General features: G+C 40.6%; 2 protein-coding genes, 1 long non-coding RNA gene and 1 pseudogene across 3 annotated transcripts; 2 read left to right on the forward strand and 2 right to left on the reverse strand.

The window, feature by feature from the left end:
* The first annotated feature begins 365 nt into the window (after positions 1-365).
* Positions 366-3,004, forward strand: LOC116365006 (uncharacterized). The gene is made up of 2 exons (XR_004208060.1): positions 366-591; positions 2,113-3,004. It is a non-coding gene; the product is annotated as an uncharacterized LOC116365006 (long non-coding RNA).
* Positions 3,005-8,405: 5,401 nt separating this feature from the next.
* On the forward strand, positions 8,406-15,856 carry LOC116365005 (zinc finger protein 501-like). Its single transcript, XM_031817795.1, has 2 exons — positions 8,406-8,673; positions 10,527-15,856. The coding sequence occupies exons 1-2, from the start codon at positions 8,571-8,573 to the stop codon at positions 11,720-11,722; spliced, it is 1,299 nt and encodes a 432-aa protein (XP_031673655.1). The 5' UTR covers positions 8,406-8,570; the 3' UTR covers positions 11,723-15,856.
* On the reverse strand, positions 14,611-14,775 carry LOC116365007 (uncharacterized; annotated as a pseudogene).
* Positions 15,857-20,231: 4,375 nt separating the features above from the next.
* Positions 20,232-23,656, reverse strand: LOC116365003 (zinc finger protein 420-like). The gene has a single exon (XM_031817791.1). The coding sequence runs from the start codon at positions 23,509-23,511 to the stop codon at positions 22,021-22,023; it is 1,491 nt and encodes a 496-aa protein (XP_031673651.1). The 5' UTR covers positions 23,512-23,656; the 3' UTR covers positions 20,232-22,020.
* Between the last annotated feature and the right edge of the window lie 400 nt (positions 23,657-24,056).

Genomic DNA, 24,056 nt, shown 5'->3' on the forward strand with positions numbered 1-24,056 from the left:
AATAAATTGATCATAAATAAAAATTACCTTGAAGAAATGATATACATCCCCTCAGACTAACCTAAAGTCTCTGTGACAAGTGATCACGTTCAATCACACGGTTTGACACAAAACATAGCACATAAAACCTTTATCAAACGAGATAATACATTGACGTATTTGTTGCATGGCATGTTATGACATGTTCTTTCGATATTATAACGTGCTATTACCTACCAGTAGACATACATTTGAAACGGACACAGAAGTAGTCGTCTCGACTGCACAATTCTGGCGTTTCCTTGATTGCGAAGAATGATGTGCGCCTGCGCGGAACTTCCTGTTTCCCCACTACCGGTTTCTAAACCCAGAGACGTAAAAACGCGAGACTTCAGAGAAGGCTTGTGAAGTAGACCAAACCTGGGTTTGAGAAGTCAATGAGAGAAGTGAACAATTCTGATACTCTTGAAACATGGCCATTATTCGATCAATGTCATAACTGCAATGGCGTGTTCACAATACCTATTCCAGCATCACAGGTAGCCTAGTTATTAGCGTAAGAGCGGGGCAAGTAACTGAAATGTTGCTGTGTCGAATCTTCGACATGACAAGGTAAAAATCTCTCTCTCTGAACAATGCAGTTAACCCACTGTTCCCTGGTAGGCCGTCATTGTAAATAAAAATGTGTTTGTAAATGACTTGCCTTGTTAAATAAATATATATATTTTTTTTAAACACATGAGTAGGCAGACCGACGTAAAGTTCGTTTTATTTCATTCATTCGCCCAAAGACTTTTAAAATTGCACAAATCAATAACTAATTGATTGTCACATGAAAATAGATATGGTTTACTCTATAAATGTCTAGCATACTTTTACAACCTCTTGAGTAGAATTTCCAGTTGACTTGATAGAAATACATAAAAATCTATCAAATGTCATTTAAAACTGTATAAAACAATAACTAATTCACCGTTTATTACAGATCTATTGAAATCACAGAAACATCAAACTATGTATGATTTATTCTATAAATGTCTAGTATATAGTCTAGTAGATTGTCGCAAAAGAAAAAAATGTGTTATAAGACGAGACAAAAACGTCAAGACGGGAGAGAGAAAGGTACGTTTTCCGTTGAATTTGTTTCGTTTTCTTTTGGGGATACATATATTCTGCTGAACGAGGAAGTTAGTTAGCATTTTGGCCTGCTAGCTAACTGCAGTGCCATAACCGTAGCTAGCTAACGTTAGCTGGCGTTATTGTTAGGCCTGCTAACTAGTTACCATATCACATTGTACAGAATATACTTTCCATGTAGTATGTTGAGTTTTGTTTGGATTAGCTAGGTAGCTTTCTAACCTTGACTAGCTACTGTAGCTAGCTAAGTTACCTAACCTGAAGCTGACAAATAGCTATGATATGCTAGCTGGGCTCACCTTTGTGTGAAGCTAGCCACAATAACCATTATCCACATCAGTGGAATTTACGGCTTGCCTTCATAATAAAAGTTCCCCATTGGAAACATGGTGTGGTCAATCTTGGGTTAGTTATACATATCTTTCGTGTTAGCATGCACTTTTATAGCTAGCTGGATAACACAACTAGTTAGCAAGGCATAGCTAGCTATAGGCTTAAACCATGGAAAGCATGATGATGATAACTACTATAGGGTAACGTAGTGTCTAAATTGTCATACATTATTCTTCTCTATGACAGATTTCCACAAGGTCTCAGACTCCAAGATGGGAAAATGCCTACTAGAAAGAAACATATAACAGAGACAGAGTTGTTGATATTCATTGTTATTTGTAACATTAAAAAGGAGGACAAGAAGACAATCCCGTTTTTCTAAATTAGGCTACAGTGCTTTCGAAAGTATTTAGACCCCTTTGACTTCTTCCACATCTAGGTTTATTCCTAGGTTCCTTCCTTCTAGGGAGTATTTACTAGCCACTGTGCTTCTGCAGTGCTCTTTGGGGTTTTAGTCTCAGTACCTGCACCCTCAGCGGAGTCAACGAACACCGGAAGCATCTGTTTTTCAGGGAAAAGGCAGAGAGGAAGCCAAAGCCTGAAAATAACAAGCTTCTGGTGTTTCTCACCAACTGACTTGTTCTTCTGATGTTGTTCACACAGGAGACCATATTGAGACATTATCTACATCCAGAGAGCAACAGCAGGAAGATCAGAGCTAAGAGGTCTCACCACTGCCTACATTGAGGAGATTTTCCCAATTCTATCAAAGCTAAAAATACAGACAGGAGAGAATCTGTATCTCTGCTCTGACAGTTCCCAATTCAACACTGGAGAGAAGGCCTACTCCTGTTCTGACTGCGAGAATATTTTCTCTCAGCAGAGCAACTTAACACACCAATGTATACACACAGGAGAGAAGCTTTACTCCTGCTCTGTTGGAAGAGTTTCTCTCAACATGGCCACTTAAAAAGACACCAACATACATAAATGTGAGAAACCTCATCAGTTCTCTGACTATCTAAGATTAAAATCATTCCTTCACTTAATTATAAAGAAGTTGTAACACACTCTATTTTAGTCCTATTGTTTCTCACTTTGAGAGAACTCTGCAGAGGAAAGGGAGTGTTATAGAATGTTAGCCTCTCTTTACTTTACTGATCAGTATGCACCTGGTCAGTTTTGGTGTGTTTTGATAGCTTCTACTGTAAAGATATTTAGAGCACCATAGATTTGCCTTTAGGGTTGAATATCCTCTGTGAGGCTGGTTGACTGGGTGGTACTGCTTCCCTCTGCAGTTTTATGTGAGAATAAGCTGGTAGACACAACATGTATCAGATAGAGATGGTGTGATGATCAGTTTTCACCATTAGTTTGGGTGGATACTTTTTGTTTATTAAATTGTATTTTAAAACTAGATTTGTTATTGTAATCATTAATGATGAATATGTTTGGATAACAATTGAAACCTGCTTAATTTATCTGCCAATAAAAAATTAAGTTTGTACATGAATTTATACTGGTCAAACTCTTCTCTTCTGCACAATGAATTACCCAAAAAACATGTTTCAAGTGACATATTTACTGTTTTTCTGAAGCTGAACAAGACAGGAAGTTGAAAGGAGCATCACAAAGCTAAATCGGACCTATTCTCTAACATGTTTTGTCAATCATAAGCAGCTGTGAGACCTGCTAGAGTACTGCAACTTTATTGACCTACTGAATCATTGTAGTTTTGGGGCTAAATATAATGATTTTGTTTAATTCATGGAATTTAAATTAACAACAGGACAATGCTGTGTAAGTGCTATTTGACCAAGAAGGACAGTGATGGAGTGCTGCATCAGATGACCTGGCCTCCACAATCACCGAAAATAGAGATCATCTACAAAAGTAGTAAGTCCATCAATCCAATAGATGTCGCTATTTGGAACACTGTGGTAGTGGGGGGAACAGGAAGTTCCGGCAGGCGCACACCATTCTTTACAATAAAGAAAACGCCTGAACTGTGCTGTCCTTTTCTCTTTATTACTACAGGTATGTAATAGCACGTTTAAAATGTCTAATATCGAAAGAACATAACATGTTAGATAACACACCCGTCAAGGTATTATTACGTTTGGGAAAGGTTTTGTGCGAAACTGAGTGTGTGAAGAACGTGCAAACCAATATTTTACAAGCGCACGATGCGGAGTCTACCACACGTTCATATGTGAGGCTTTCCAGGTTCAGTGGCTCAGTGGGTTTCGCCTGGGGATGTTCAGAACAAAAACGTTTTGGAAAGTTGCAGATAGAAATGCTCTGAATAGAACTGACATGATTCCTTAGAATCAGAGGCATGTTTGTTCTACATAATACTTTTCTATCGGAATGTGGCCAACGTCTCCGTCCATCTGCTGGAAACAGCCCTGGTACCCGCTTGTCCCTACGTATGTGAAGATAGCTACAATAACGATTAGCCACAATAGTGGAATTTGCGGTTCTCCCTCAAAATAAAAGTCCCTCATTGAAAGTCACGCAAACTGATACAAAATAGTGTTATCATGCCATGTCTGGACTAGATAACGCTAAACATGGTTCGATTGTTGTTACTCAATTTAAAATGAATTACAAGAATGAATTAGTCTCATAGGGCGGCGCACAATTGGCCCAGCGTCCTCCAGGTTTGGCCGGTATAGGCCGTAATTGTAAATTAGAATTTGTTCTTAACTGACTTGCCGATTTTAAAAAATGTATTAAAAAGTTACAAAATAACTAGAAAAAAACTGTTGAAATCACACGGGCGGTTTTAGAACGCAAAATTGCATTGGGGGCATTCATATATGCACCCATGAAACGGGTGACACCCACAGAAAACAATTACCAAGCGTTAACACAAATATTAGCTTCGTAGCTCTTATTGCAGGACTTTGTCACCAAGGAAATGTGTCAAAGGTCCAGATGGATATTGGATATTTGGGGAGAGAGAGGGAGGGGGATATATAAACACACAAAACAGGTTTAGAATGGAATTGCAGGAAATGAGCTTTAAAACATCTAAATGTTTTCTCTGCCAATTAGAGGGTTGTTTAGATTTTGGTATTGCAAGTTAGGGATTTGTTACTATGCCAATAAATGACAATATCCATCGAAGCCCAACCGCAAAAATTAGGGGGTCCGCAGATCCGGACAGAGGTCCACCAGTTGAGTATGGAGGGTCTTTTGTTTGTGTTGGACATTCATATTGCACTCTACAGTCTTACCTATGGATTGTTCAGCCTACTCAGTGACACCCACAGAACACAACTATGTAGAGTTTACACAAATATTAGCATCTCAGCTCTATTGCAGGACTCTGAAACCTCTGTTGTCCGGGAGTTGAACCCTGTGTGTAAACACATTGATTATCATTGCCAATAGGCTCAGGATAACTCCTGATAAAGTTGGGTAGCTGATGGGCCTTTTCAGCGCTTAAATAGCCAAAATGATTAATCACAGGAACCAGGACTAATAAAGCCAATGCAACTGACTGTTTTACAAACGCTAGGCCTTCCACATGGATGGACATTCATAAAGTTAAAGGCCGACACTGTAGGATACACCCCAGTAAACACAGACCGACATTAAACAGGACCAAATCTGAACCAATCACTCAGACATCATTAGGCAGGTTTTCATTGACTCGGGTGCATTCAACAAAGCAATGTGGTAAAAACATTATTTGCGACATGTGTAATGGAAACGGCAGATATAGGAGAAATGTTTTAATGCTCGACAACATTTATATATGTTTGACGGGTGGATGTTTCTTTTGTCAACGTTTATTCGGACAAATGAGGATGAAAACATTAACAAATAAATGATTGCCAAATCATTTTGTCCAACTGTTTTATCAGCACAAGATAGTTAATTGAAAACAACCTAGTGGGCAATTGTCTGATCTATTTTCTATTCAAACTTTTTCTACATGTCAACAAAAACAATCACTGGATAACTTCTTGGAAACATAGCTACTGTTTCACAAGATTGGAAAGCACAGTACAGCAGAGTACAGGAAAGAAAAGTAACAGTTAGTTCAGTAGAGTACTTTTGCATTTCCCGCTGTGTTACTGCATTGATTCTCATTGCCAAAAGGCTCAGGATAACTCCTAATTAAGTTGGGTAGCTGATGGGCCTATTCAGAGCTTAAATAGACAACATGATTAGTCACAGGAACCAGGACTAATAAAGCTAATGCAACTGGCTGTTTTACAAACGCTAGGCCTTCCACATGGATGGACATTCATAAAATAAAGTTATAGGCCGACATTGTAGGATACACCACATCTGAACCAATCACTCAGACCTCATTAGGCAGGTTTCCATTGACCCAGGCGCATTTGACCAAAGATTTTTTTGTCAAAGTTTCTTTAGTCCCTAAAAGTGAGGATAGGAAGTGTTTTTTGAATAATTGATGATTGCTGAATACGCGGTGCGTCATTACGCACAGCTGTTTTTTATCGTCACAACTTAGTTAAATGTTAACAAACCCGAGCGGGAAATTGTTGGATCTATTTTGTATTTACTTTTTCTCAATGGCGACCAAAAAAATCAGCTAATTTCACAAGATTTGAAAGCACTACAGCAGAGTACAGGAAAGTAAAGTTTAATTCAGTACAGTAGAGTACAACAGTACAGAGTATAGTACAGTATAAAGTATTGTACTTTACTCTAATGTTCTCCATTGGGGCTGGACGATATGGACCAAAAAATCATACAGCTTTATCTTGAGTTTTCAAACTTCTGGGTGATTCACCATAAATATCTCAGTTTAGATTCTAGGTGATTCACCATAAATATCTCAGTTTAGATTCTAGGTGATTCACCATAAATATCTCAGTTTAGATTCTAGGTGATTCACCATAAATATCTCAGTTTAGTTTCTCTATAAATGAGCCATGTACAATTAAAGGTTGAATACACTGCATTTCAAACAGTCAGCAATAATCTAATGAATTCAGGGCTTGTGAAGTTATACCGAGGCTAAATATAAGCCATCCACAACCATAACACCCACTAATCATGTATTATTTGATGCCCTTTTTTATTACAAATGTAACTAGTAAGGACTAACTTATTGTAGGCGTTATAGAACATTAACACAGGCCTCAACAACCTCACGTGCTAGTGACTAGCCAGCTAATCTTTATATTTCGAGTTTAGCCAATTTGGATCTATTTGCTAACAAGGTTGAACAGTTGAATTGTTATGAACACACCCTTCTGTCTGTCTCCAACTGTTTGAAAAGCTTGTTAGCCTGTCCACTTTGTTCAGATGTTAAATAAAGGGGCCAACCTTATTTCTCAGAATGAGAACGAGTTGCCAGTTCCTTACAGTGCATTCGGAAAGTATTCAGACCCCTTCCTCTTTTCCACATTTTGTTACTTTAGCCTTATTCTAAAATGGATTCAATTTAAAATTTCCTCATCAATCTACACACAATATGCCATAATGACAAAGCGAAAACAGATTTTTAGATTTGTTTGCAAACAAAACAAATGCCTTATTTCCATAAGTATTCGGACACTTTGCTATGAGACTCAGAATTGAGCTCAGGTGCATCCTGTTTCCATTGATCATCCTTGAGATGGTTTTACAACTTGATTGTTGTCCACCTGTGGTAAATTCAATTGATTGGACATGATTTGGAAAGGCACACACCTGTCTATATAAGGTCCCACATTTGACAGTGCACGTCAGAGCAAAAACCAAGCCATGAGGTCGAAGGATTTGTCCGCAGAGCTCTGAGACAGGATTGACTCTTCCTAGAGCTGGCCCCCCGGCCAAACTGAGTAATCAAGTAGAAGGGCCTTGGTCAGGGAGGTGACCAAGAACCCAATGGTCATTCTGACAGAGCTCCAGAGTTCCTCTGTTGAGATGGGAGAACCTTCTAGAAGGACAGCCGAGATGGCTGCAGCACTCCACCACACTTTATGGCAGTGTCCAGACGGTAGCCAGTCCTTAGTAAAAGGCACATGACAGCCCGCTTGGAGTTTGCCAAAAGGCACCTAAAGGACTCTCAGACCATGAGAAACAAGATTCTCTGGTCTGATGAAACACATCTGGAGAAAACCTGACACCATCCCTACAGTGAAGCATGATGGTGGCATCATCATGCTGTGGGGATGTTTTTCAGCGGCAGGGACTTCGAGACTAATCAGAATCGAGGGAAAGATGAATGGAGCAAATTACAGAGAGATCCTTAATGAAAACCTTCCAAGGACCTCAGACTGGGGTGAAGGTTCACCTTCCAACAGGACAATGGCCCTAAGCACACAGCCAAGACAATGCAGGAGTGGCTTTGGGACAAGTCTCTAAATGTCTTTGAGTGGCCCAACCAGACCCCTGACTTGAACCAGATCGAACATCCCTGGAGAGACCTGAAAATGGCCGTTCAGCGATGCTCACCATCCAACCTGACAGCGCTTGAGTGGAAATGCAGAGAAGATTGGGAGAAACTCCCCAAATACAGGTATGCCAAGCTTGTAGCGTCATACCCTAGAAGACTCGAGGCTGTAATCACTGCCAAAGGTGCTCCAAAAAAGTACTGAGTAAAGGGTCTGAATACTTATGTAAATGTGATGTTTCAGTTGGTAATTTTTAATACATTTGCAGAAATAAAATCTTAAAAACATGTTTTTGCTTTGTCATTATGGGGTATCATCTGTAGATTGGTGAGGGAAAAAAAACTATTGAATCCATCTTATAATAAGGCTGTAACGTAACAAAACGTGGAAAAGTCAAGGGGTCTGAATACTTTCTGAGTCCTCTGTGTGTGAATTTAGGAAATCTACTATAGGTTTAGTGCATTTACGTCGCGTAGCCTCGTCTGATTTGAAAATAATTGAATGGTTTGTTGTCAATGCTTAGCTACCTGATCTAATATCGTTTTAGAATAAAGAAAGTGCCAGAACTTTCAAGACTAACTTTTGTGTCCGTGTCTCTGTATTACTACTAGCCGACTCAGATTAAGTCTGAGGCCGGTAACATCAACAGTGAGGACAAACCCAGCCTGCCTCTCTCCTTCCACACTGAGTAGAAACCTACAGTCACTGGGTCCTGATTGTGACAGTGGAGCCCAGTTTGCACTGCAGGATCCAGAGATGGCATCAGTGAAGCTGGAAGACTGCAGTCAAACACTGGAGCTGAATGTCAACATTAAAGATGAAGAAGAGGAGGAGAAGATTGGGAAATCGGTTTCTCATGGTAAGAACAGGTTCTAACTATATCTTCATAAATTAGACCTCCTTAAGTTATGACCAGTCTATTGATAGATTGACTTCTGTCATTCTGACATCACACATCCCTGAACAACTGGGTTATCTGGAGTGATCAGAGAGTAGAGTAAAGAAGTGAAGTAGACAAACTGCCAGTGTTTTGAAGTTCGTCTGTAGTTACTAACCCTTTTGATTAGAGGTCTACCGATTATGATTTTTCAACGCTGATACCGATTATTAGAGGACCAAAAAAGCCGATACCGATTAATCTGCCAATTTTTAAAAATTTATTTGTAATAATGACAATTACAACAATACTGAATGAACACTTATTTTTAACTTAATATAATACATCAATAAAATCAATTTAGCCTCAAATAAATAATCAAACATGTTCAATTTGGTTTAAATAATGCATAAACAAAGTGTTGGAGAAGAAAGTAAAAGTGCAATATGTGCCATGTAAGAAAGCTAACGTTTCAGTTCCTTGCTCAGAACATGAGAACATATGAAAGCTGGTGGTTCCTTTTAACATGAGTCTTCAATATTCCCAGGTAAGAAGTTTTAAGTTGTAGTTAATATAGGAATTATAGGACTATTTCCCTCTATACCATTTGTATTTCATTAAGCTTTGACTATTGTATGTTCTTATAGGAACTTTAGTATTGCCAGTGTAACAGTATAGCTTCCGTCCCTCTCCTCGCTCCTCCCTGGGCTCGAACCAGGAACACAACGACAACAGCCACCCTCAAAGCAGCGTTACCCATGCAGAGCAAGGGAAACAACCACTCCAAGGCTCAGAGCGAGTGACGTTTGAAATGCTATTAGCGCTCGCTAACTAGCCAGCCATTTAATTTAGGTTACACCAGCCTCATCTCGGGGGTTGATAGGCTTGAAGTCATAAACAGTGCAATGCTTGACGCACAACGAACAGCTGCTGACAAAACGCACAAAAGTGCTGTTTGAATTCATGTTTACGTGCCTGCTTCTGCCTACCACCGCTCAATCAGATACTTAGATACTTGTATGCTTGTATGCTCAGTCAGATTATACGCAACGCAGGACACGCTAGATAATATCTAGTAATATCATCAACCATGTGTAGTTAACTAGTGATTATGATTGATTGATTATTTTTTTATAAGATAAGTTTAATGCTAGCTAGCAACTTACCTTGGCTTACTGCTTTCGCGTAACAGGCAGTCTCCTTGTGGAGTGCAACAAGAGGCAGGTCGTTATTGCGTTGGACTAGTTAACTGTAAGGTTGCAAGATTGGATCCCCCGAGCTGACAAGGTGAAAATCTGTCGTTCTGCACCTGAACGAGGCAGTTAACTGACCGTTCCTAGGCCGTCATAAGAATGTGTTCTTAACTGACTTGCCTAGCTAAATAAAGATTAAATAAAGGTGTAAAAAAAATAAACATCTGCAAAATCGGTGTCCAAAAATACCGATTTCCGATTGTTATGAAAACTTGAAATCGGCCCTAATTAATCGGCCATTCCGATTAATCGGTTGACCTCTACTTGAGATAGTGAGTGGAGGAAGATATGACTCATATAATTCATCCCTTTGGCCCCTTTTGGCCTAAATGGCTGACCTCGTTTAGTCAACTGGTTGATTGTTTGGTGGATAGATGTTGGTTGACCAAGCTTTTTTTTAGCCGAGCAGTGGCAAATATATACAGTGCTGCTTGAAAGTCTGTGAACCCCTTGTGCAATTATATATTTTTTAGTTTTTACCATGAAATCTTCATTTAATCAGGACCAGTCTTTTTGATCTGACATAACAGGTTTATTTTTACCAATACCAACTGACTAGTTATTCTGATGTTATTCACACAGGAGACCATGTTGAGACAGTCTCTACCTCCAGAGAGCAACAGCAGGAAGATCACAGAGCTAAGAGGTCTCACCACTGCCCACGTTGTAAGAAGAGTTTCTCAATTCTATCAAAGTTAAAAATACACCTAAAAATACACACAGGAGAGAATCTGTATTCCTGTACTGACTGTGGGAAGAATTTCACAACATTAAAATTTCTGACAGTTCATGAACGGATACACACAGGAGAGAAGACCTACTCCTGCTCTAATTGTGTAAAATGCTTCACATCGTCAACTAAGCTAAAAATTCATCAGAGAACACACGCAGGAGAGAAGCCTTACTTATGCTCTGACTGTGGGGCTAGTTTCTCTCGACTGGGACACCTAAAAACACATAAACGTATACATACAGGAGAGAAGCCTCACTCCTGCTCGGACTGTGGAAAGAGTTTCTCTCGACTGGGCAACTTAAAAACACATGAACGTATGCATACAGGAGTAAAGCCTTACTCCTGCTCTGACTGTGGAAAGAGTTTCTCTCGACTGGGCCACCTAAAAACACATGAACGTATACATACAGGAGAGAAGCCTTACTTCTGCTCTGACTGTTTAAAATGCTTCGCAACATCAACTGAGCTAAAAGTTCATCAGAGAACACACACAGGAGAGAAGCCTTACTCCTGCTCTGATTGTGTAAAATGCTTCTCAACATGCTCTGGGCTTGAAGGTCACCGGAGAACACACACAGGAGAGAAGCCTTACTCCTGCTCTAATTGTGTAAAAAGTTTCACATCATCAACTAAGCTAAAAATTCATCAGAGAACACACACAGGAGAGAAGCCTTACTTATGCTCTGACTGTGGGGCGAGTTTCTCTCGACTGGGCCACCTAAACACACATGAGCGTATACATACAGGAGAGAAGCCTTACTCCTGCTCCGACTGTGGAAAGGGCTTCTCTCGACTGTGCAACTTAAAAACACATGAACGTATACATACAGGAGAGAAGCCTTACTTATGCTCTGACTGTGAAAAATGTTTCACAACATCAACTGAGCTTAAAGTTCATCAGAGAACACACACAGGGGAGAAGCCTTACTCCTGCTCTGATTGTGTAAAATGCTTCACAACATACTCTGGGCTAATAGGTCATCAGAGAACACACACAGGAGAGAAGCCTTACTCCTGCTCTGACTGTGTATGCATACGTTCATGACTGGGAAAGGTTTCTCTACTGGGCCACCTAAAAACATAAACGTATGCATACAGGAGAGAAGCCTTACACCTGCTCTGACTTTTAAAAAGTTTATCTCGAATGGGCCAGTTAAAAATACATCAAATATACATCAAATCAGAAGAGCCTCATCAGTTCTCAAAGACCAGCTGAGATTAAAGTCACTCCATCACTTAAGTCTCGTAAAAGAAGTGATAACAGTGAGCTGGTTCAAATGAAGAAAGCGTAGAACATTTGCAATCCTATTGTTTCTCAGTGTGAGAGAACTGTGCAGAGGAAAGGGAGCGTTCTTGAATGTTAGCCTGTCTTTACTTTACTGATCAGTGTGCACCTTGCCAGTTTGTGTGTTTTGTTAGCTTCTACTGTAAAGATATTGAGATGACCTTGGATTTGCCCTTAGGGTTGAATATCCTCTGTGAGGCGTCTCACAATGGAGTGGTTGACTGGGTGGTACTGCTTCCCTGAGCTGGTAGACACAACCTACACTGAGTGTATAAAACATTAAGGACACCTGCTCTTTCCATCACATAGACTGACCAGCTGAACCCAGATGAAAACTATGATCCTTAATGATCTAGTTGTTTTGTATTTATTATGGATCCCCATTAGCTTTCAGCAAAAAACAAGAAACTGCGGTTGCAATGGGCTAAGGAATGAAAACACTGGAAAATTTGAAAAATATTGCCTGGTCTGATGAACCCTGGTTCCTGCTGTGTCATGCTGATGGGAGGACTAGGGTATGGAGGAAACCATGAGTACATGTATCCCTGCTGTGTGTCAACATTGCAGGCTGGTGGTGATGTGTTTTCATGACACATATTGGACCCCTTGAAAGAAGTGGAGTAACATTTGAATGCCATAGGATATCTAAACATCATTGCCAATCAGGTGCATCCCTTCATGGCAGCAGTGTATCCATCTGCAAATAGATTTCTTCAGCAGGACTATGCCACAAGGCTTGTCCAGGATTGGTTCCAAGAACATGACAGTGAATTCAGTTTACTGCAGTGGCTTGACGAGTCACCAGATCTCAATCCAATTGTTCATCTGTGGGAGGAGATGGAAGGAGCTATTCAGAGTAGAGATCCACTCCCAGCCACATTGACACAATTGTGGGAAGCATTGGAGTCAACATGGGCCAGAATCCCTGTGGATGCTCTCAACACCTTGGGAGTCCATGCCCCAACGACTTGGGAATGTTCTGAGGACAAAGGGGGCTGCAACTCAATATTAGGAAGGTGTTTCAACTGTTTTGTACGCTCCGTGTATATCAGATAAAGATGATGTGATGATCAGCTTTCAGCATTAGTTTGGGTGGATTATTTTATATTACTAAACAACTTTTGTTTAATGATAAACAGACTATGAATCGACTACTTGTGTTTATTAAATGTTATTTTAATATTAGATTCAATATTTTAGTCATTGATGATGAATGTATTTGAATAACTGTATTGAAGTTAATTGATCTGGCAGGTAGCCTAGCGGTTAAGAGTGTTGGGCCAGTAACTGAAAGGTCGCTGGTTTGAATCCCGAGCCGACTAGGTGAATAATCTGTCATTGTGCCCTTGAGCAAGGCAATTAACTCTTATAGTTTCCTGTAAATCGCTCTGGATAAGAGCATCTGCTAAATGACAAGGATGTTATGAAAAATGTTTGTACATTCATTTTAAAAAATACCTTTATTTAACTAGTCACGTCAACTAGAACAAATTCTTATTTTCAATGACGACCTAGGAACAGTGGTTTAACTGCTTTGTTCAGGGGGAGAACAACAGATTTTTACCTTGTCAGCTCGGGGATTTCATCTTACAACCTTTCGGTTACTAGTCCAACGCTCTAACCACTAGGCTACCTGCCTCCTCTACACTCTAACCACTAGGCTACCTGCCTCCTTTACACTCTAACCACTAGGCTACCCTGGCACCCCGATGGGCAACCACTTTTTTAAATCTTGTGTATAATTAAATTATAATGAAATGTTTGAAGTGACATACTGTATATACAATACACAACATTACCACTTTGTTTACCCTGGCCAGAGGGACAGGACCATAGTAAACTAGACTATGTAGCTGCTGCTGTTAGTAGCCTACAGTTTCCATGTAATACAGCATGTCAGATCACTAATGATTAGGTGTATAGACTGCTACATTTATGCAAGAGGTTTTGCTTGTGTCTGTCGGGAGAGATGTATTATCAGCTTGTTAAATAACTACCGGAGGAAAGTGGAGAGGCGTCTTGAGCTTTGTGCCCGGCCCGCCTTACATGGTCAAGAGACGCAGAGAACCTGCAGCAGCACCCTGATGTGAAGAACAGCCCTTACAAAAATGTAGGATTGTAGTACAATTAAAAAATATATAGCATGGTATTTTCGTGGAATGGTAGTGACCAAATGTATGTTTTCCATTGTACTGGGCCTAGAAACATAGAAGAAACTGCCAGATGTGTCATAATAGCCTGGAAGTAAAGCTGCACTGGGAGACACATTTGAAATGGAATACATTGAATACATTCAGCAGGGTGAAACAATCACAGTAAAACATGATTTAAATGTATTGTTGGAAGGGCTGTGGTCACCAGTCATGTAATACATTAAATATATACATCAGATGGTATTGGGGAACTATTTCATAGGGTTTTCATGGGTACATTATTCACCCATTTCAATCTTATACCAACCAAACATATGCTTGGTGTGACTGTTATGGCCAGAACAGACCATCTGATATGCCCTTAAATATTGTAATATGCAACCTGGAATTAAAATGTAAGAGGACCAGTGCTTCTACAGTGAATCACATCTGTGCTGTTTGAGAGAGATGTAACAAATTAAAACGTATCAACGTCTGATTTATATTTACAACGACAGGGGGTGCACCGTTCCTGGAGGTACTGCAATACCAGGTCGATGCGTGGAGTGGACGGAGCAAGCCCCTATTCCATCTCCCTGTTCCAAAAATCTATTTAATATATGGTCCCCAGATAGGGGACGTGTCAGATATTAAACTGATGAGAACAGATTTAAAATATATCATTTTTATTTTCATTTCTCTATGGATGTCCCCCCCCCCCCCTAAAGGAAATTAAACAGTACCCGTATGAATGTTTTTCATACACAAGGGAAGGGAATGGGAAGCCCAAGGGCAAGGTGAAGTATTTGGTATTTATTCACATATGTAGTCAGTTTATCTACTGTTTATTATTTCTCCAGTGGATGTAAATGCTGGTGTTATATGTAGAGGAGAACGCAATCATTTGGAAAGGTGGAATTATTGAATATTATGTTAATACTAATAACAATTTACCACTCTCAAAAGGAACAATGTATTTTTACCTCTAGATTTGATATTTTATTTTGAATTCGTTTTTTTCTAGCCATTTACCAAAACATGTGTTGATAATTTATTTGAAATAATGATTGTGATTGTGCATTTAATATATATATTTTTTAATCTTTATTTAACCAGGCAAGTCAGTTAAGAACAAATTCTTATTTTCAATGACGGTCTAGGAACAGTGGGTTAACTGCCTGTTCAGGGGCAGAACGACAGATTTGTACCTTGTCAGCTCTAACCACTAGGCTACCCTGCCTATATATATTCAATGTTATCTTATAAGGAAGGGTTGAATTTGGACTTTTCAGTAGTCATTAGAAGTTCGAAACAGGAATGTTTATTTAGGGTTTGAACTAACGGGTTGCCTCCCACAATGTAGACAATGGCTGTTGCGATTGAACCACATGATTAAAGATGCTGTCTTTGTCTCAGCTTAGACTTCCCTTAGAGTGTACGTCAGAGGTTCAAACTGTAGAACCCAGTTCCTACATTTTAAAATATATATTTTTTGAATCAATCAAACCTATGCTACATTTGTATCTCTGAGGCCATCAGGATGACGAATCAGAGCAACATTACTGAATGTAAGTACATTATTTACCTTCAGAGGGGAATGTATTAAACCAGTTGCCGAGATAAGTGTTTTGTTGTTGTGCACTCTACTCATCAATAGCATGGTATTGTTTCTCTGTAATGGCTACTGTAAATTGGACACTGTAGTTAGATTAACAAGAATGAACAAGAATATAAATAAAGACATGTCTGTCCCGGAAAGTTGGCTGCTGTATACAGATTCATTCTAGTCACATTAGAGCATGTTAACAACAATCATCCCGGTTTAGGGACAGCAATCATCCCGGTTTAGGGACAGCAATCATCCCGATTTAGGGACAGCAATCATCCCGGTTTAGGGACAGCAATCATCCCGGTTTAGGGACAGCAATCATCCCGGTTTAGGGACAGCAATCATCCCGGTTTAGGGACAGCAATCATCCCGGTTTAGGGACAACAATCCCGTAGAGGTTTTAAACTGTATGTACTTAATATTTGAATGAAATAAAATGGTTTTAAAATGGTATCTCACCCCTTAATGAATGGGAAGCTCTCGTTTTCTCTCCCACCCCGGTCTGTAGCGAAGAAAAAAGACTTACGGAAACCAAGGTTTCACTATCATGCAAACGGTATGTACAGATATCTGCCTATCCCCCATCAAAAAGTGTGTCGGTTTCTCTTAAAATGGGGACTTTCGATTCATTAACACATATGCCTTTCAAATCCTAATTTATTTCACACCCTCCAGAGGATGTGAGGGCTAAAAAGTCAACCTGCCCCCAGAAAGAATACACCATGTCTAGACCGACCCCCGGGGGTAAACATTGATATTTCTAATCAGCGCATATACTAACCGTGCCCCCACCCCGGTCTATAAATTTACATCGGACACCCCCCAAGGTGCTAACCCTGAGGATGTAGGAAATCAAAAGGGCCATGTCTTACTGTCTCGACACCCCTCCTGTTGTTTGAAATCACTACCTTTGTAATCTAAACCAAAATATACAGGGTGTTGCAAAGAGGATATCGCCCGAAAAACGTCACCCCCATGCCCTGTAAATGCATTCCGTAGTATCTCTCCTTTTGAGCCAAGACCGAGGAGCGAGTGTCCGATCCACTATGTTAGCACCGCTTTAGCGCAGCTACAAACCCACAGGCCAGCAACCCGGAATAGTTATCGGACTGAACATTTAAAAGGATAATCTGTGAATCCGTCCTAATGGAGCTTTCTGAAGGTGAGTTAATGAAAAAATATATATTAGATTTGGATGCGTGGAATTGTTTGAACATGAAGGATGTTATTGTAATATTAAACATGGAGTTATATGTGTTTTAAACGTGGGTCAATGCACGTATTCTTATCGTATAAAATGTTAGGGTCTTTAAATGTTTGTAGGTTCTCCAACATTTACGCAGCTGCTCAGAGGGATAAATGATCTGGAACAGACAGCGTTAGACAGCGATTCTCAGGAGCAAATCGCAGGCAGCCAAACCCCGTCACATTATTGTAGACGTAAATCCAATAATCACATACACAAGAATATTTATACATTCAAAACAAAACGAGTGCACCCTATATTAAAAGCTATTTTGTGTGTTTACAGCTGACATACAGCCAAGAAGAATAACGGGGTCCATATGGACCCTGAACGGCTTCGGAAGAGCAGATGACACATCCGATGACACAGATTCAATTCTCCTGTACTGTACGAACGTTTTTTCAAACACACCGAGAACAGAGGATTTAAACGTCCGGTCAACTCCCCCGGAAACCTCCACCAGCTCGCTCCATATTCCTAACCCAAGCAAACAACGCATAACTCGGGCGCAAATACATTGCTCAGAATCAACCCCTCCGGAAAAGTACGACAGGATAGGGAATTTACGAGACGGCGCTCCATGGACACGGTATGAAACTATTATATATATATATTATTATTATTATTTATACATTTTTAGGCTTGAATATGTTAAAACAAGGACAAATAATGTTTTGATTCGTCAGAACAGCCCTCGTCAAAAAAGCAGAGGTAATGTAATTATGTATTGTTAATATATAGTATTATACCTGAAATGTATTTGACATTTTTTATCTAACATATTTGTATGTTTAATAACCTATTTTATATGTATTATTTTCTTCAGACTCCTCCCCGGCGTATAACGGCACCAAAGACCTCACACATCTAGAGCACGCGGAGGATTCCGGCTCACCGAACATTCACAATGAAACAACCAAAACGGAGGATTTCAACGTTATAAATGACATTTCCCAGGCAGACGACCGGTTATTATGGGATGCGGCCAACCTTCTTGATTCTGCCAATGCTGTGGTGACAACAGATGGATCTGAAATAGAACAAGCTAGGTTTTTCACAGCCTTTTCCAGGGCTCTAAAATCCCGAAAGGTTTTGCTACACAGTCGTCTGGGTGTTTTACTAGAGCGCCAATAACGTCAGGATATATCCTTCTGGCATAGAGCAATTCCACGTATGTTAAACAGCAATCCAATTTTAAAAAACGCAAATACAGGCGTTAAAAGCATATATGTTACACGGATCCTTCCAGAATAACCCAAGAACACACATCATTAATTATCCAAATGGCTGACCCAACAGACCTAGGCGAGACAGTTGAAAACCTCTTATCCCAGATACCGCCAGAATTATTAATGAGTCAGGGCCTTCGGATGAAAAGCCCTCATATCGCTAATTACCCAGATGAACGAGAGCCTGAGATCTAATTCTGCAACACACACGCCTCAAAACCAGACATTAACACCCATGTCCGAAGAGTCTGAAAGGCAATAGGATGTTTTTGAGGAATTGGAAAATTGTCTAATAAATCAGGATTGTATGGATAGAAGTGTACCGATATCAATTCAACAATACAGAGATTCGACAGTTTTTCAATTTCGCATGGGTGAATCAAAAACTTGACTATACTGTGTTTTACGTAATGATATTGGACACTCTGAACGAACTGTTAGAAAGGGCTAGAGATTATGGCGAACCACGTGATGTCTTACAGTTGGAAATTTGTGGAGACATGCATAGCACGGTATCTCTTATTTTACCCAATGGCGAAGCAGATCTGGAACAATTTATCGCGCTGCTAGAACGACTTGTTCAGTCAAATGTATCCGTCTTAGCCGATAGGACCCTCGAGCTTGTTGTGCAAATAATACGTCAACCCCTGGGTGGTGGTGGGCAGAGAAGGAAACTTGATAGCCTCTTGGGGGCTCCTCCATCCTTCAAGATAGGGTCAAAGGCCCGGGTCACCTCTGCCCCGCTCTTATTTAAGCCCCTTACAAATGCTATTTTAGAGAAAATATCTGTAACCGTTAGCATGTAGCGATTTCCATCATTTTTATCTGCAAGGACCGGTCACATAGATGCGCCTTTCTTACAGGTTTATGGAGAGTATATGCATCCTGCTCTGATAACCACTCATTCACTTTAGAATCGCTTAACCGGCTACCTGTTTCTTCGGCTATAAGACCCGGGGTTAGAGGGATTATAATAAATGTTTTTCAACATCTGCTCCGCCATCCTTCTTACCTCTCTGAGGTACAATAACGTTAATGAGCCACTTTCAAATAATGACAACATTTCATTTTCATTATAGAATTTTTATTTTATTCATGCATCAAGTATTACGTATACAGACAATTCAGGATTCTTTGCAGGATACATGTCCCAGTTTTCTCAACGATCACAGCATGCAACACCCTGTATATTTGGTTTTGAGTTACAGACTTGTGTCGCTGAACTTTGAAAACACACATGTCCGATATATAAGCATATAAACAACAAATATGATACACGTTACAATTAAATGGTGTTTCAAACAAGTAAAATCTTAGACAAAGTTGTTTCTAGTTCTTCAGAATCATCCACAACATGATTCATGATTTGTTCCATTTTCAGCACACGCTCTACATTAACCCAGGCATTGTGTGTTGTGTAGAACGATACATTGTTCACTTTATTTTCAATAAATCTGATGCATAACATTTGTAAGTTCTCTCAAAAGAAGACATTTATTTATTATCTCTAACATCGTATACACATAGTTGCCCATTGCTTTACATCTAAATAACAAAATGTCACTAGGTCTCTTGGGGTTTATTGAGCCAGAAAGTCATCACATCAGCCACCACAGCTTCCCGGTATTTATTGTCGTCCAACAGGGTGTGTCGGATTTCTTTGAGTTTATCGTGGATGTAGATTGCCTGCTTCAGTTCATGTAGGAATACCGTGGTTACCAAGTAAACTCTGGGGATATACGGCTTAGGACCCATAGACTCCAGGGCTCCAGGGCTCTGACCAGCGATGGTATAAACCTGCAGGACCACAGTCTTTTCACCAGCTCCTCAAATTGGTTGAAGAAGTAGTATCTTGGCGGGTCATATACGGCGCTTGCTGGGGTGATTGATCTCACAACCGATGCATTTCTCTCTTATATATTCTCCAATCACCACGTCTAGAAGTGTGGCTACAGAGGCCTTGATGGTGTCCACAAAAATAGTACAGACTATCCCATCAAACACGTCCTCAGGCTGTGTACATGCAGGGGGTGTCGCGGGTCTTGCCGGGGGGGGGGGGGGGAGAGTAGAATGTTGGGCTGCCGGCATACGGTCCTTAGGGTCTGGGCCCCATGTCGTATCGGAGTCCTGGTATGTTGTATGAATATCCATGGTGTATGATGAAATTAAGAACTGGAGGCTTTAAGGGAACTCCTTTTATTGTTGAACCAGTCCTTTGGGTATCAGGGCGTGGTTAACGCAACCGCGTACTTAGTTTTCTTCGGAGGCTGTCCCTTCTGAGGATGTACCTTCTTGGGGCTCCTTTGAATCATAATCCTCAGGATTCGTATATATTATGCACTTCTTTACATGAACAATGCTCTGCCGCTGTTGGCTCTGTACAAAGAGAGCGTCCAACAGCTGGAACATTTTCAATTCCATTAGATCCCAAATTTGAAAAGGAATAAGCATGCGCAACCTAAAATCCCCACCATCACAAAATGTTTTGGTTGCGGGTTTCCTCGTTGCCGAAATAGAACTCCACGTAGCCACATGGAAGTCCATTCTTTCTTTGTATTTTCACCCTGTGAATTATTCTTCCTGAGGAGTCAGGGGCACCTTGAACAAGCTATACCCCTTGGTGATAAGGCTCAGTTCAGGACACACAACCTTGCGAAAAACCGTCCAGTCTTCAAGCCCGTAGTCTACTCCTAAAGTCTGGTCTGTATATTCTTCTCCTTCGGCTACCGTATAGAGGTTCACTCTACAGGCCAGGTAATCAAACCGATACCCCGATTGATGTCCATTAGACATCAGATCTTTCAGCGTAGTTGCGGGCGGTATTTGGGTTCTATACACACTTAGAAACTGCTTTTTTTGGCGCATCGTATATTGTGGCTTGATACTTGGCCCTTTCTCGATGTTTCAACCGAGGTCCTGCTTCCATTGTTACAGTCATCACAGCTTTGCCATTGATCACAAAATCCATGCTGATTTTAAAAATCTTGTTTAGTGTTCTGAGGACGCATGTCTTGTTCTGGGCTTTATTTATAAGGCGTCTGCCAACCCCAATACCCCAGGACATTCGTGTTTCATAGACAACAACCCTAAGGTCAATAAAACAGGGGGTGGGGGGGTCAAACTCTTTGAAATGGTCACCCCCCCCAGTTCAAAGAGGTCACTAGACATCAATCATCATGACAACTTCAAAGGCATTATATACATATTGTCGCACTCACTCCAAGGCGTGAGAACAGGAACAGGATGACCAGATATGGGCATAACCACGTGATCACAACTTGTCAGTTTTGGTGTGAGAGAGAATAAAGTAGACGGCACACGTCAGTAAAGAGAGACATTCTATAATGCTCCCTTTCCTCTGCATTGTTCTCTCACAGTGAGAAACTATAGGATTACAATAGTGTTCTACACTTTCTTCATTTGATCAAATTCAACGTTTCCAATTATTTAATGACATGAGAATTAAGTGGAGTGTCTAATCTTAGCTGGTCTGAGAGAACTGATGAGGCCTGTCCTTTATGTATACATTTGTGTCTTTTTAAATGACCCAATCTGTAGAACCTCTTCCCACAGTCAGTGCAGTAATAAGGCTTCTCTGAAGTGTGTATCCGTTGGTCTGTTTTTACATTGCCCAATTGGGAAAAACTCTTGCCACATTGAGAGCGGAAATAAGGCTTCTCTCCTTTGTCTTTTCTCTAATGACTTTTAAGCTCAGCTGGTGTTTTAACATTTCCTACAGTCAGATCAGTGGTAAGGCTCCTCTCGTGTTTCCCTTGGTGTCTTTTGAAATGGCACATTCAAGGGAAACACTTTCCACAGTCGGAGCAGGAGTAAGGCTTCTCTTACTCCTGAGAGAAACTCTTTTCAAAGTCAGAGCAGGAGTAAGGCTTCTCTCCTTTGTGTATACGTTCATGTTGTTTTAAGGTGCCCAGGTGAGAGAAATTCTTTCCACAGTCAGGGCAGAAGTAAGGCTTCTCTCCTGTGTGTATGCGTTCATGTTGTTTTAAGGTGCCCAGGTGAGAGAAATTCTTTCCACAGTCAGAGCAGGAGTAAGGCTTCTCTCCGGTGTGTGTTCTCTGGTGAACTTTTAGGTCAGTTGATGTTTTGAAGCATTTTACACAGTCAGAACAGGAGTAAGGCTTCTCTCCTGTGTGTATACGTTCATGTTGTTTTAAGGTACCCAGTTGATGGAAACTCTTTCCACAGTCAGGGCAGAAGTAAGGCTTCTCTCCTGTGTGTATGCGTTCATGTTGTTTTAAGTTGCCCAGGTAAGTGAAACTCTTTCCACAGTCAGAGCAGGAGTAAGGCTTCTCTCCTGTGTGTATACGTTCATGTTGTTTTAAGGTACCCAGTTGACGGAAACTCTTTCCACAGTCAGGGCAGAAGTAAGGCTTCTCTCCTGTGTGTATGCGTTCATGTTGTTTTAAGATGCCCAGGTAAGTGAAACTCTTTCCACAGTCAGAGCAGTAGTAAGGCTTCTCTCCTGTGTGTATACGTTCATGTTGTTTTAAGGTACCCAGTTGATGGAAACTCTTTCCACAGTCAGAGCAGGAGTAAGGCTTCTCTCCTGTGTGTATACAATCATGTTGTTTTAAGGTGTCCGGACGAGAGAAACTCGCCCCACAGTCATAGCAGGAGTAAGGCTTCTCTCTCGTGTGTATACGTTCATGTTTTTGTAAGGTGCACGGGCGAGAGAAACTCTTTCCACAGTAAGAGCAGGAGTAAGGCTTCTCTCCTGTGTGTATACGTTCATGTTGTTTTAAGTTACTCAGTTGAGAGAAACTCGCCCCACATTCAGAGCAGGAGTAAGGCTTCTCTCCTGTGTGTGTTCTAAGATGAAGTTTTAGTGATGTTGATGTTTTGAAGCATTTTCCACATTCAGAGCAGGAGTAAGGCTTCTCTCCTTTGTGTATACGTTCATGTTGTTTTAAGGTGCCCCATTCAGAAAAACTCGATCCACAGTCAGAGCAGGAGTAAGGCTTCTCTCCTGCGTGTAAACGCTCGTGTCTTTTTAGGTAGCCCAGTTGAGAGAAACTCCTTCCACAGTCAGAGCAGGAGTAAGGCTTCTCTCCTGTGTGCATATGTTCATGACGCTTTAAGTTGTTCCGATGAGAGAAACAAGCCCCGCAGTCAGAGCAGGAGTAAGGCTTCTTTCCTGTGTGTATATGTTCATGTTGTTTTAAGGTATCCCGACGAGAGAAACTCTTTCCACAGTCAGAGCAGAAGAAAGGCTTCTCTGCTCTGTGTGTTCCATGATGAACTTTTAGCGCAGTTGACGTTTTGAAGCATTTTACACAGACAGAGCAGGAGTAAGGCTTCTCTCCTGTGTGCATATGTTCATGACGTTTTAAGTTGTTCCGATGAGAGAAACAAGCCCCGCAGTCAGAGCAGGAGTAAGGCTTCTCTCCCGTGTGTATACGTTCATGTTTTTGTAAGGTGCACGGTTGAGAGAAACTCTTTCCACAGTAAGAGCAGGAGTAAGGCTTCTCTCCTGTGTGTATACGTTCATGTTGTTTTAAGGTACCCAGTTGAGAGAAACTCACCCCACATTCAGAGCAGGAGTAAGGCTTCTCTCCTGTGTGTTTTCTCTGATGAACTTTTAGTTTAGTTGATGTTTTAAAGCATTTTCTACATTCAGAGCAGGAGTAAAGCTTTTCTCCTGTGTGTATTTTTAGGTGTATTTTTAGCTTTGATAGAAATGGGAAAATCTCCTCACAATGTGTGCAGTGGTGAGACCCCTTTGCTATGTGATCTTCCTGTTGATGCTCTCTGGATATAGAGAATGTCTCAACATGGTCTCCTGTGTGAACAATATCAGAACAACCAGTCAATTGGTGTGATATACATGTCAATCAAATGTATTTTATGAAGCTCCGTT

Source organism: Oncorhynchus kisutch, unplaced genomic scaffold (assembly GCF_002021735.2).
Source record: "Oncorhynchus kisutch isolate 150728-3 unplaced genomic scaffold, Okis_V2 scaffold1151, whole genome shotgun sequence".
Lineage (NCBI taxonomy): Eukaryota > Metazoa > Chordata > Actinopteri > Salmoniformes > Salmonidae > Oncorhynchus > Oncorhynchus kisutch.

Coding starts and splice junctions, on each gene's coding strand:
- LOC116365003 (XM_031817791.1), bottom strand. CDS start 23,511: ATGCACACAGGAGAGAAGCCTTACTCCTGCTCTGTCTGTGTAAAATGC.
- LOC116365005 (XM_031817795.1), top strand. CDS start 8,571: ATGGCATCAGTGAAGCTGGAAGACTGCAGTCAAACACTGGAGCTGAAT. Junction 8,674..10,526: donor TGGGAAATCGGTTTCTCATG/GTAAGAACAGGT, acceptor TTATTCACACAG/GAGACCATGTTGAGACAGTC.